This window comes from Phyllobates terribilis, unplaced genomic scaffold, assembly GCF_046119375.1.
Source record: "Phyllobates terribilis strain yellow unplaced genomic scaffold, ASM4611937v1 Scaffold_2__4_contigs__length_985480577, whole genome shotgun sequence".
Lineage (NCBI taxonomy): Eukaryota > Metazoa > Chordata > Amphibia > Anura > Dendrobatidae > Phyllobates > Phyllobates terribilis.
This window is the reverse complement of record NW_027362762.1, coordinates 171,908,421-171,920,658: the sequence shown is the minus strand read 5'-3', so window position 1 is coordinate 171,920,658 and position 12,238 is coordinate 171,908,421. Positions and strand designations below refer to the sequence as shown.

General features: G+C 40.7%; 1 protein-coding gene across 2 annotated transcripts in view; it reads left to right on the top strand.

The window, feature by feature from the left end:
- OS9 (OS9 endoplasmic reticulum lectin) overlaps positions 1–7,995 on the top strand; it is a 72,401-nt gene extending 64,406 nt beyond the window's left edge. For both annotated transcript variants that reach the window (XM_073663284.1, XM_073663282.1), the window contains 2 exons: positions 3,125–3,234; positions 7,426–7,995. In XM_073663284.1, coding sequence (XP_073519385.1) covers positions 3,125–3,234; positions 7,426–7,566 — 251 coding nt within the window. In that variant the 3' untranslated portion in view covers positions 7,567–7,995. The remainder of the gene's footprint in view (positions 1–3,124; positions 3,235–7,425) is intronic.
- The last annotated feature ends 4,243 nt before the right edge of the window (positions 7,996–12,238 follow it).

Below are 12,238 nucleotides of genomic sequence, written 5' to 3'. Positions count from 1 at the left end.
CACTACAAGAAGAGGGCCAACTCCACAAGTGAGCATTTGTGGCTGACCCAATGCTGCGGATTATCATTGCGGAAAAATACGCAGCATGTCCATTAATTTTGCGGACACGCAGCGTAATTGCCGCCATTGACTTGCATTGAAACGCTTAATATCCGTGTCAGCACATTTGCACACGCGGATATTAAGTGTTTCAATGTGCGGATGGTACGGGTACCATAGAACCTGTAAAAAAAAAAAAAAAAAAAAAGAATTTAAAATAAAAAATAAAGATTATACTTACCTTCTGATGTCTACTGGCCTCCTTAGCGATGCATCTGGTCTCTGGTTCGGCTTGCGGTGGTGTGAGGATCTGCCGTGACGTGACAGGTCACGCGACTGCTGACGTCGGCGGTCGCGTGACCGGTCACATGACTCAATGATGTCATCGCAGGTCCTTTCACACCACCGCGAGACACCGGGGAGACTGGACGGAGCGGAGAAAATACCGTGGGCCATCGGAAGGCAAGTATAATCTTTAGTTTTTTACCTTTAACTATTTCTTGGTCACACTATATAAATCCATGCCGGTTGCATGGATTTATATAGTGTGACCCAGTTGTCAAGCACTTTTCCAAGTGATGCTAAAATCGCTTGGAAAAGCGCTTGATAACCCACATGCAGAAATGCTTGACAAACGCTTCTACCTGGCGGGAAAAACGCATGTAAAATCCGCATGCGTTTTTCCTGCCAGGGAGAAGTGGAAAAATTATGCAGCATTTCTGCATCGTGGGCACACAGCCTTATATTTATACGCAGGGCTGTGGAGTCAGTAAGCCAAACCTCTGGCTCCCCAGCACTGCCTCAATACTGAGCATATACATAAAGTGCAGCACAGATTCATCTCCCTTCATCCTTAGATGAGGAATAGAACACATTCATAGGACATTTCATAAGTTTCCCAAATTCTTATAAAAACATTTACAGCACATCCTGCATTGTACTACTGTACTTAATTTATTATATATTTTAGGAGTCTGTCTATTTTATACCGACTCCAACTCCACAGCCCTGGTTACACGAATACTACAGCTCTGCTACTCACCAGAACTGTCACTCAGAAAGGAGTGCCCGCCCAGCCAGGAAGTAGCAAATGCAGAATTAAGCTTGTCAAAAGACAAATGTAGAATAACCCTGTAATGCCCTGTCACTCTAGTTTCAATGCATTGCTTGTTACATGCCCTGGAGATAATTGCTGGCCTTGATGATCATGATGGCCTATATGGCACAAATAATTCTTACACAACATCTCCATCCACCTTCAAATAAGTGGATGTGTACCAGAGAAGCGTGTAAGGAGAGTGGAGAGACGTAGAATGCAGGAGTGACATTTTACAATTGTGCATCCTGTGATTATCAGGTGGACGCTGTGATCTCTTCTCACTGATTAAGAAGAATACCGGTTTATGTAAACTTCAAATTAGAATTTTCTACAGCTGCTGAGATTCATTTCCACTATTAAACTGATGTTTTAATCTCCTTTTATTCCATTTTAGGAAAAATTGGAAACATTGAAAATCCAAAGTATTGGACAGAAGAAAAAAAATACAATTAGGATACACAAAACGTAAATCCAGAATCCATTGTAAATCTGCGACCAAATCGAGATAACCCTGGCAAAATCCACAAGTTGGGCAATATTTGTACCACTTTTTTTGCCCTTTTATTTTTAGTATGTACACCAGGAAAGCTCCTGATGTATATGCGAAATACGAAGGACTGGTGTACATTCAAATGGCGGAAAAAAAAAAAAAGTGGCGTAGCAACAAAGTTGTCTCTTTCTGGTCCAGGAAGAAAGATTGGTAAACTTAGACATCCGTGTTTAAAAAGAGAAAAAAAATTATATAATATTGTGAAGGCTTCCACTGTACAGCATCTGTTACTGCCTGTTGTCGTGCCCATGGGTATTGAATTTATTAAAAGGCTGCCTCAGAATTGCCATGGAGTATAATGGCATCTGTTAAAGGTTTCCATCATGAAAAAGCTACTAATAAACAGGGCTGTGGAGTCTGAGTCTGAGTCGGAGCCCGTTTTGGTGGAGTCGGTATAAAATGGACCAACTCCGACACCTAAAATATATAATAAATTGGGTACAGTAGTTCAATGCAGTTTGTGGGGAATATTTTTTCATAATAATTTGGTAAACTTATGAAATGTCCTATAAATGTCTGTCCTATTCCTGATCGAAGTGTCTAGACTTAGCTGAGCTGAATCTGGGCTACAGTAAATTTATCACTTAAACATGAGCCATGTATGAGGGAGTCGCAGTCGTTGAGTCGGTGTCATGGAAATTGAGGAGTCTGAGTCGGAGGTTTGGCTTACTGACTCCACAGCCCTGCTAATAAATCCGTTAATGGAATCCCTTATTATTCTGTGGATCACAGGCTCCATTCAAGGGAAAATTGGGAAATCTGTCAAAATATGTAGCGTATATTGACAAGCCAGGAATGTAAATGTCCGCCAGTATTCTGCACGGATTCCTTTCTTCGTCGTCTTTTTTTTTTTTTTTTTTCCTATTCAGAAAGTGGGTGGATGAGATTTGGGTGGTAAAATTTAATTTGTGCTTTTCATTTTTAAATTTTATATATATTTTTTTTTTCATCATTATTTGCAGGGTATCCACACCTTGTGAAACTACCCTGAAGTTTCACTGCCTGAGAACTGTGCTTTTTAGTTTTCAGTTTCATTAAATGCAACCTGGATTGTTTAAAAAATGTAACTTTTTTTTTTTTTTTTTTACCTCAATTTTTTTTTGCTGTACATCTGCACAAAATCATTACTTCAGGTGGATAGCACCTAGCAACATAATTTGTGGTAGAGATTGGCTGCTGTATCCTGTCCTGTACTTGTTGCCAACGTCTGAAGGACAATGTAGGGCACCATACACTTGCACAGTGCTCATGTGATTGGGCACTACACTTCAGGGGGCACAAACTCTTGCATCTGCCTTTATAGCTTGACTGTCTTGGGAGTGGCAGACTATGAATACAAGCAGAAAGACAGACCAGAAATAGTATTATTTCTCCCTGCAACCCTCCCCAGTGTCTAAATAAAAGCTATAATTGTGTCTATTTTTCTTCTCAAACAGGTAAAATAGAGATAAAGATACTTACCGGGGGGTTTGGTGACGATGATGATGGACATTGGCTTTCAGAAGAGGATACTAGGAACTTGAAAGATATTTTTTTCAATATATTGGTATGTATGTCACTCTAAATAGATTCATTGATATATTTTTAAAGCATAAGAGATACTTTAAAGAGGATTTATCGCCAAAATTCTTGATGTATTTAAAAATCTAATTACATGTGTGTTTACTTATTTTAGATAGATATTGACTTTAAAAGTCGTCCGTATCTATCTACCTAAAAGCACTGCATTTCAATAATCTCTCTGCCCCACTCAGGCAGAGAGACCGGAAGAACGCTGCTCCCGGGGCATAGTTCTGCTTTATTAGAAGACTTTTCCCTGCCTGTCTGCAGCTTCACGATCTACCATTGTCACACTGGTCTGTGCTGTGATCAGAGTGAAAACGCTCCAATAAGAGCAAACACCAGTGTGATAGTGATAGACAGACAGAGAAGCTGCTGACAGGCAGGGACCACTGTTATAATATACTTATCGCTGCTGGAGCGACGGTGTTCGGTCTTTTTCAGAAGAGCAGCGATGTCTCCAGGAGCCGCTTGTATGATTACACTTTCTGATCTCTCTTCCCACTAAAGACTGAGATCTCAAGTTATGGTGAGATCTCATTGCTTAGTGAGAAAAGAGACCAAGAAGTTTTATACGCGCAGCTCCCGGGGTCATTGCTGCAGTGATAAGTTTATTACAGTGGTCCCTGGCTGTCTGCAGCTTCTCTGTCCATCACTATTACACTGGTCTTTGCTCTTATTGGAGCGTTTTAACTCCACTCACAGCACAGACTAGTGTGACAATGATAGTGAAGCTGCACCCAAAATGTTTTAATAAAGCAGCAGTTTGTTCCCAGGAGCTGCTCGCCCTCACTTATATTTAGAAATTAGTTTATATTTTTACTAGTAATAGATTCAAATTAAAAAAAGGTAATTTTTGGTGATAGTCTTTTACTAAAGAATTTCTTCCGACTTATTGTTAAAGGGGTTCCTACATGTGAAAAGTCTTTGCCTCTGGACTTGAGTGCAATGTGGTTTTCCTTTCACTTATTTTACTAATTCACTGTCAGGGTAATGTTTACAATTTTGATAAACATGAGCACCCGAATTCTAAAATCATATCCTATTAACCCCTTCCATACCCATTTAAGCTGAATGTAGGCACTTGGCACATTGTGAAAATGCCACCCTGCATTTTACAGTAATCGACTCCATTAAACTGCAATTTAGTATCAAAGCATAACCTTTTGTAAAAATACTTTAAAAAAATTAAAAAATTTTAATTGTTTATGGTTAAAAGGCTAACCCAAGCCGAGCTTGAGATTGGACAATTTTATTCTTAGGAAATATTGTCTATCAATTATTCACCATAAATGAATAGCAGGAAATTCTCCATTAACAAATTGCTAGAATCTGTCACTAATTGGACAAATGTTTTAAGTTTTTTGCAGCGCATGATTAGATATACAACTACTCACATTCACACTATTTAATACGAATAAAATGACTCCTCACAAGCCCTCTTAAAGGGAGTATTTCAGCAGGTTTTTGCTAACTCATCTGAGAGCACCATGATGTTGGAAAAGAGACCCTGATTCCAGTGATGTATCATTTTGTGTCACAACTGCTGCACCCAGTAAACTATCAGAGTTCTTAGATGTAACATGAAGCAGAGCTGAGAAAGCTATTCCTGCCCACACCAGGCTCTGTATGTAGATAGTCTATTGATAGTGAGCTGCTCATCACAGGGGACGGGAAGGACCTGTGTTCAGGCACCAGCTAGTCACAGCAGTGATGCCCTAGAGATAAAATCTTCAGTATAAATAAACAGCACACAGGCTAATAAGTGACACATCATTGAAATCTGTGTTTTAACCCCTTCATCATGCTAAGTAGCAGCCTATGATCTTCTGTTCTAATGTCACTTGCATGTTAATTTCTGTTGGGCTACGTTCACACATTGCATTTTTTTTTTGCTGCATTTTTTAAAGCAAATTAAAAGCTGTGTTTTACAGTACCAGCAAAAGCTATGTGATTTCAGAAATTTCAAGCACACACCTTTTGGGGTTTTTTTCTGACTGAATTGGAAAACTGCTGTTTTTTTGAAAATTGCAGCATGTCACTTCTTGCAGTGTTTTTTCACCCATAAAAAGAAATGAGTAAGTGCAAAAATGCAGGTATCTGGCTTTGCTGCTTTTTTTGTTGCAGAAAACTCAGGAACAACAAGCAGTAAGCTGTATCGGCATGCACAAGAGACAACTGTACCTGAAAAGAGCAGCAAAAACTGCTTTTTGTAAGCAGCTCCTTTACTGCCAAGAGAGCAGGTTTTGCCTGCAGAAAAAAACACAGCAAAAATGCAACGTGTGAACATTGCTTATTGTGTAAACCCAGACAAACCTTACAATATGAAAAAAATACTTCCTCAGAGATTATAAACATCCCTCATTAATAGAATACAACCTACAGCAACCATACGAGGCATAGACAAAAAGTGCAAATGTATCAACGTTTATTCAATTCAAAACATACAATCCATAATGCAAAAAAATGAATATAACATAGAGATTATGCATGGAGAGAAAATCATTAAAATGTGACAGTCTTCACAGGGTACACGCTCAGCAATAGATCTATGGGGATCTGCTCAAAACACTGGCAGTTGATGCAAAATAATTAAGGTCCTGTGCATCTATGCAAAATTCGTGCCCCAGATATTATGGACTTTGAGGTATAAATGAACTATATATAAAGTCTGCACACAGGGACTCGTATAATCTTAAGTATATAGTACACGAATGTAGTACATGAGATTATTTCTGATGTACTGCACTGACTGCCACTGCTTGCTGTGTATGAATAAATGTGGCAGATCACATGGCCCAATTAGAACCTGCGATTACAGTTATATGGTTTGTATACACTTGGGGTTATAACTGGTAAACTCCCAAAAGGCCACGTGACATTCTGAGTTTAACTATAATTACATATAAAAAATAACAGCTATACAGTGGACATGAACAGGACTACTCGATAATCACCTTTTGTCATGGTGAAACCGGACCCCAGAAAAACACCTCGACGCGCGTTTTACCGTGGGCTGACAAACTGTCAGTCTACCAAGGGTACACGCTTTTTGCATTCTTCTTTGAAGCCGTGAGCAATAGCACTGCAGAGTTCGCTATTGTTTTTGACTTCAGATATTGATACCAAATGAAAAAACTTCAACGGAATTCGAGGTTACTTTTTTTTATACTTCGTTTGAAATCAAGTCAGTGGCGCATCTGACTTGGGTTTTTGGGAATTTGTATGGAACCCGTGATGGATTCACAAATATGTGATTGAAACATGATAAAGTGATTTTTAACTGATTCTGACTGATTTAGACTTTAAATTTCCAGGCGGTCTCGCTCTTACTCTCTAGTGCTGTTCTAAAAAGCGATCATGAAGCTGCGGAAGTGCGGTCACCACAGAAAAGGCACGGACTGTTTATGGGTATAATGATATAAGGTTATAAGAAGGGAGCAGGAGCTGGTAGATCATAGACAAGGACAGCTCTGCAATGCAGTCAGGGGGCTGCATTTCCCCTGTAACTGGGGCTAATATATCGGCCCCAGTTACAGGGGAAATGAGATAAAAATAAAAAATATTTCCATATTTAAATGCCCCAAAATATCTTTTATGACCTTATTGGGGGCACAATGTGTAAAATAAATAAAAAAAAAAAAGCCACTGTCAATCTAATCGCAGTTGGTACCCTCGCTCCCATAAAAAGTGTCCAACATATAAGAATAATTGTTACAAAATGGAGAACACATTTTTAAATGTATTTTAGTGGGCCCGTGTAGTCATAAAATATAAATTAATAAAATGGGAAAAACAGACACTTCTCTTATTTTTCCACCAATATTGCTGATATGAGTAATAAAAAAAAAAAGCGAATATGATAGCGACATAAAAAATTCAGCCCCATGTATCATGAAAGACGCAAGAACCATTTGACTATCCGAACGAGAAAAAAATGTATAACTCTTTTTTTAAATCTGATGTATGAAAATACACGAAAATGTGGTTGGTCAGTATTGGGTCAATGGCCCGGTCGTGGACTGGTGAAACACGCAATTTCCACAATGACGCAACATATGTAAATGTGGCCTCTGCGGTAATAATTTTCAGTACATTCCTTCATTAATTATTTCCAAGTTGATGTGTTTTCTTTTCTATCAATAAAATCTACTCTGTGTTTGTTTGGTTGTTCTAGATACAGGGGTCAGAAGATGCGCACAAAGAAGAGAAGCGACAACAGCAGCTTGAGGACAATTACCGTTTCGTCTGGAACCAGAATAATGATGATTCTAAAAGCTCCAGCGCGTCCACAGACTCAGATGATGTGGATTTTTAATAAGAACTGACATACAAACCAGACCTGTGATCTTGCCCTATGGATTCGAGCTTTTGTAACAAGTCTTTTTGGATGAGCTACTTCATGAAAATTGGGGTTTGCAAGCCTAGAAGGATCAGCAGAGGACTCGGCTTCGCCTGCAATAGTTTAAAGCAGTGTTAGATGACTCGCTGGATGTGTGCAAAGTCCAACTAGGAGAATAAAAAAAAATGTGTATTTATATATTTCAGTCTTTCCTTTAGCTTTGCTGAAGATGAGCAATATAAATTTGACAGATACTGTGACTACTGATCCTCAACCACCAAGTGAGATATGCTGTTAAGGTCTTCATCAATTATTTCAGCTTTTGTAAATGCTTAAAAAAACATGAGTGTTTTAAAGGAATTTTAATAAGTCTGCATCTTAAAAGGAAAAAAATGGTGCTCATTGCTACAATTATGATTGGGTTTGGTTTGGAAAGTCAACTGTGAGCTAAATAGATTGCAGGAACTCGATGCTATATTGATTGCAGATCTTTCTACTGTATAGGGTACCCCGTTATTGTGTCCCTACTGGAGCACCAGGGCCTTCTTTCCAGAGTGCTGTATTTTTATACTCTAGCTCAGGGGTCCCAATCTGTGGCTCAGGAGCCACATGTCACTCATGGGCCCAAGTTATGTGGCTTGCAGCTCTCTACAAGCTTGATGCATCTAGAAACCGCTATGAAGAGGTCTCCAGATGGTGACTGAACCACGCACAGAAGAGCAGATATGGGTGTGCATATATTTGGCTGGGAAGGGAGGAGAGTATAAATACTGTGAGCTAGAGAGCGGATGATACTGTTAGAGGGGTGCTTGAAGCTCTACACAATAAGTGCGAATGCTTGATACGGTTATACCTAATTGGGGTAAAGTGGGAACCCCTGGATGTAAGTATATTGCCTGTATAGGAGGTGGCTAAAGGGTCTCATTGTGCATTCTGTGGGGAGCCTTTTACTGGCAAGATACCGGTAATAGCGGGCTCTGAGTGGTACTACTGTGGAGAGTAGGGAGGGAGTTGATGGGGGGGGGGGGGGCTGGATGTGGTACTACTGTGGAGAGTAGAAGGGGATGGGAGATGGTCGCTGGAAGTGGTACCACTATGGAGAGTAGGAGGGGATGGTCATTGGATGTGGTACTACTGTGGAGAGTAGGAGGGGATGTGGGAGGGTCGCTGGATGTGGTACTACTGTGGAGAGTAGGAGGGGATGTGGGAGGGTCGCTGGATGTGGTACTACTGTGGAGAGTAGGAGGGGATGGGGGAGGGTCGCTGGATGTGGTACTACTGTGGAGAGTAGGATGGGATGGGGGAGGGTTGCTGGATGTGGCTCACTACCGTCTCTGGGTTGAATGTGGCTCTCGGGGTAAGAAAGGTTGGGAACCACTGCTCTAGCTCTAGCACACCAGCTGGATACAATTTAGCTATGCTAATTATGCAATATTGCTCCCTTTCAGAATATACATTATAGTCTAGTTTAGTGCCAGTTAAGCATTTTCCCTAAATTTTATCATTACTTGCTGGATTCTTCACAATGAGAAGCAGTATATTCTAAGAAATAATGCAGCATAACATGAGCATAAGCGGGAGATTGGTACATATGATGCATGCATCTCAGTCATTGCCTAGATTCTAGATTTATTGGTAAGCAGCGATGGCTCTGTACAGATTGCCATCAGTGAATGGAAACTGATTTGTATTCAGACACTAACAAATAGAGAGCCTTTAAGTTTAATTGATTTTTTTCTCTAAGGCTATGTGCCCACGATGCAGAAATGCTGCATATTTTTTCCGCTTCTCCCTGGCAGGAAAAACTCATGCGGATTGTACATGCGTTTTTCCCGCCAGGTAGAAGCGTTTGTCAAGCGTTTTTGCATGCATTTCTGCATGCGGGTTATCAAGCGCTTTTCCAAGCGATTTTAGCATCACTTGGAAAGTGCTTGACAACTTGGTCACACTATATAAATCCATGCAACCGGCATGGATTTATATAGTGTGACCAAGTAATAGTTAAAAAAAAGAATAAGAATGGTGAAAAATAAAAAATAAAGATTATACTTACCTTCTGATGGCCCGCGGTCTCCTTCTCTGCTCCGTCCGGTCTCCCCGGTGTCTCGCGGTGGTGTGAAGGACCTGCGATGACGTCATTGAGTCATGTGACAGGTCACGCGACCTCCGACGTCAGCGGTCGCGTGACCGGTCACATGACTCAATGACGTCATGTCAGGTCCTCACCACCGCGAGCCGCCCAACACACCGCACGCATCGCTGAGGAGGCCGGGGGCCATCGGAAGGTAAGTATAATCTTTATTTTTTATTTTAAATTCTTTTTTTTTACAGTTTCTATGGTACCCGGGTCTGGATGAGAGTCTCCTCTTCTCCAGGCCTGGGTACCATCCGCACATTGAAACGCTTCATATCCGCGTGTGCACATGTAGTGATGCGGATATGAAGCGTTTCAATGCAAGTCATTGGCGGCGATTACGCTGCGTGTCCGCAAAATAAATGAACATGCTGCGTATTTTTCCGCAATGATGATCCGCAGAGGAAATTTCTGCAGCATGTGCACAGCACATGCGGATTATCATTGGGGAGCATGGGGCACGTATTACCGAGCGTTTTTTAAGCGTTTTCGCTGCGGAAATTCCACGGCAAAAACGCTTGAAAAACGCATAGTGGGCACGCAGCCTAAATCCTTGACATTCCCATTTCTAGTTCTATCCAGACTTGAGACCTTTTTTTACAGTAAATACTGACTTTTGCAATGGAAAACTTAGACCGCTGTCCCCAGTAACCAGATTATAGCTATGAAAATGTTATTGCGACTGCTTCCTATGGGCTAATGTTCCAGTTTGTTTTTTGGTCAATTTCACTATTATTCATAATATTTATATGTGATAGAAAATCTTGATCACAGCAAAATCCTTTATCCATTAAAATCACTTTCCTTTGAGGACACTGCAGCTATTGATCAGTGGAGAATATAAGCTTTGCTGCTGTATAGCTCAGGAATATCGTTTTCTATGATTTATAAAGATTTACTGAAGTCCAGGCGTATATGTGATGCATTAAAACTGTTACAGAAGTCTCCTAAGAAATGTATTGAGGGCTATTAATTGACTTGGACATACTATGCTTATAGTAGATGGAGAGAAATGAAAAAAGCTTTGCACTACTCAAAAAAAGTGCAAATTTTGCAAGTTGTATGGAGGATTGTTTTGGGTTTTTTTCACGTGAAAGAAAATGTATTTTTTGCTGACCTGAGGTTGTGAATAATTTATGAAAATTCTGTGTTCCAAATAGAAATATTTATTACAATAAAATGCTTTTACATATACATTCTTTTTTTTTTTATCATATTGTAAATGCTAGCTGCCATTACGAGCGGTGTTCTTTATAGTATGTGCAAAGTTAAAAGGAGAGGATAAAAGGTTTATGTAATAAATGTAATATTTAGCTTTGAAATGGATAAATATATTTAGTATGTAACCGTGAATAAAGGCGGTGAGGGGGAGGAGGGGGATGCTGCTGCAGATATTCACAGACCAGCAGATCTCAGGGCACATCTGAGTGGCACAGAACTGCCCATGTTGGTTATAAGAAAAATACTGCTATAATTATGCAGTTAAATAAAATTAGAGTTTGTAAATATATTCTTTGAAGCGGGATTTGGAGATAAGATTCTAGATTTTAGCCTGCAGACTTTGAGATGTAACATAAAATTGCCTCTTTTAAAGGGGTTGTCCACTACTAGGACAACCATTTCTCATCCCCCACACTTGGCCCCAATAAAATAAGGTTTCTACTCCCCTCCTGTGCCGGCGCTGTTCGCGCAGTGTCTGCACTTGCGGTCCCAGGGCTCTCGTGCGATGTTGTGACACATGACCCCGGTGCCCAATCAGCGCTGGCATCACTGTCTCCACATTCGTACAAATTGAACATGAAGAGGAAGTCAGAGATCAGCTGCAGCCCGGACTTCCTCTTCATGTTCAATTCGACAGGAGGCAGGGCCAGTGACCCCAGCGCTGATTGGCACTGGCGCCAATCAGCACATGGATGTGTACAACGGATTTGTGAACATAGCCCTAGGTCTGTTTCACTCATCAGTTTTTTGGGGTTTTTTTACATGAAAAACTTTTTTTTTTAGTCTGAGAGTCCGATGTTACAATCCTTATTGCATCCATTCTTCTCATGAAAAGAGAACCCTTGTGCTGCCATTAAACAGTAAAATACAGGCAGCACAAGGATGACGTCCATGTACTATCTTTTTCTGTCACGGGGCCATTGGCAAGTTTGATTCACAAAGGGGGTGAAACTTCTGGTGAACATCATTGCTGGGATTTTCAAAATCTTATCCACTTTGCTGGTATTGTAAGACACAGCAGGTTTGCTGCGCACAATTCTGTGGCAAAAAATCCACTGCATGTGAACACACGCTTACAGACAGATTACATTTCACATGTTTAAGACTGTCAATCTCTGACAGCAGCATTTAACGCGTGACGTCAGACTGAGCGGTATTTCCCCCCGTCGATCGTCGCCCCATAACATGATCGCAGGGCGCCAATGGGTTGCCATGACAGCCGGGGTTCTGCTCATGACGCCCGTGCCTGTCATTACGATCCTTCTGTGAAAGCCCGACCCATGGCTGGCGATC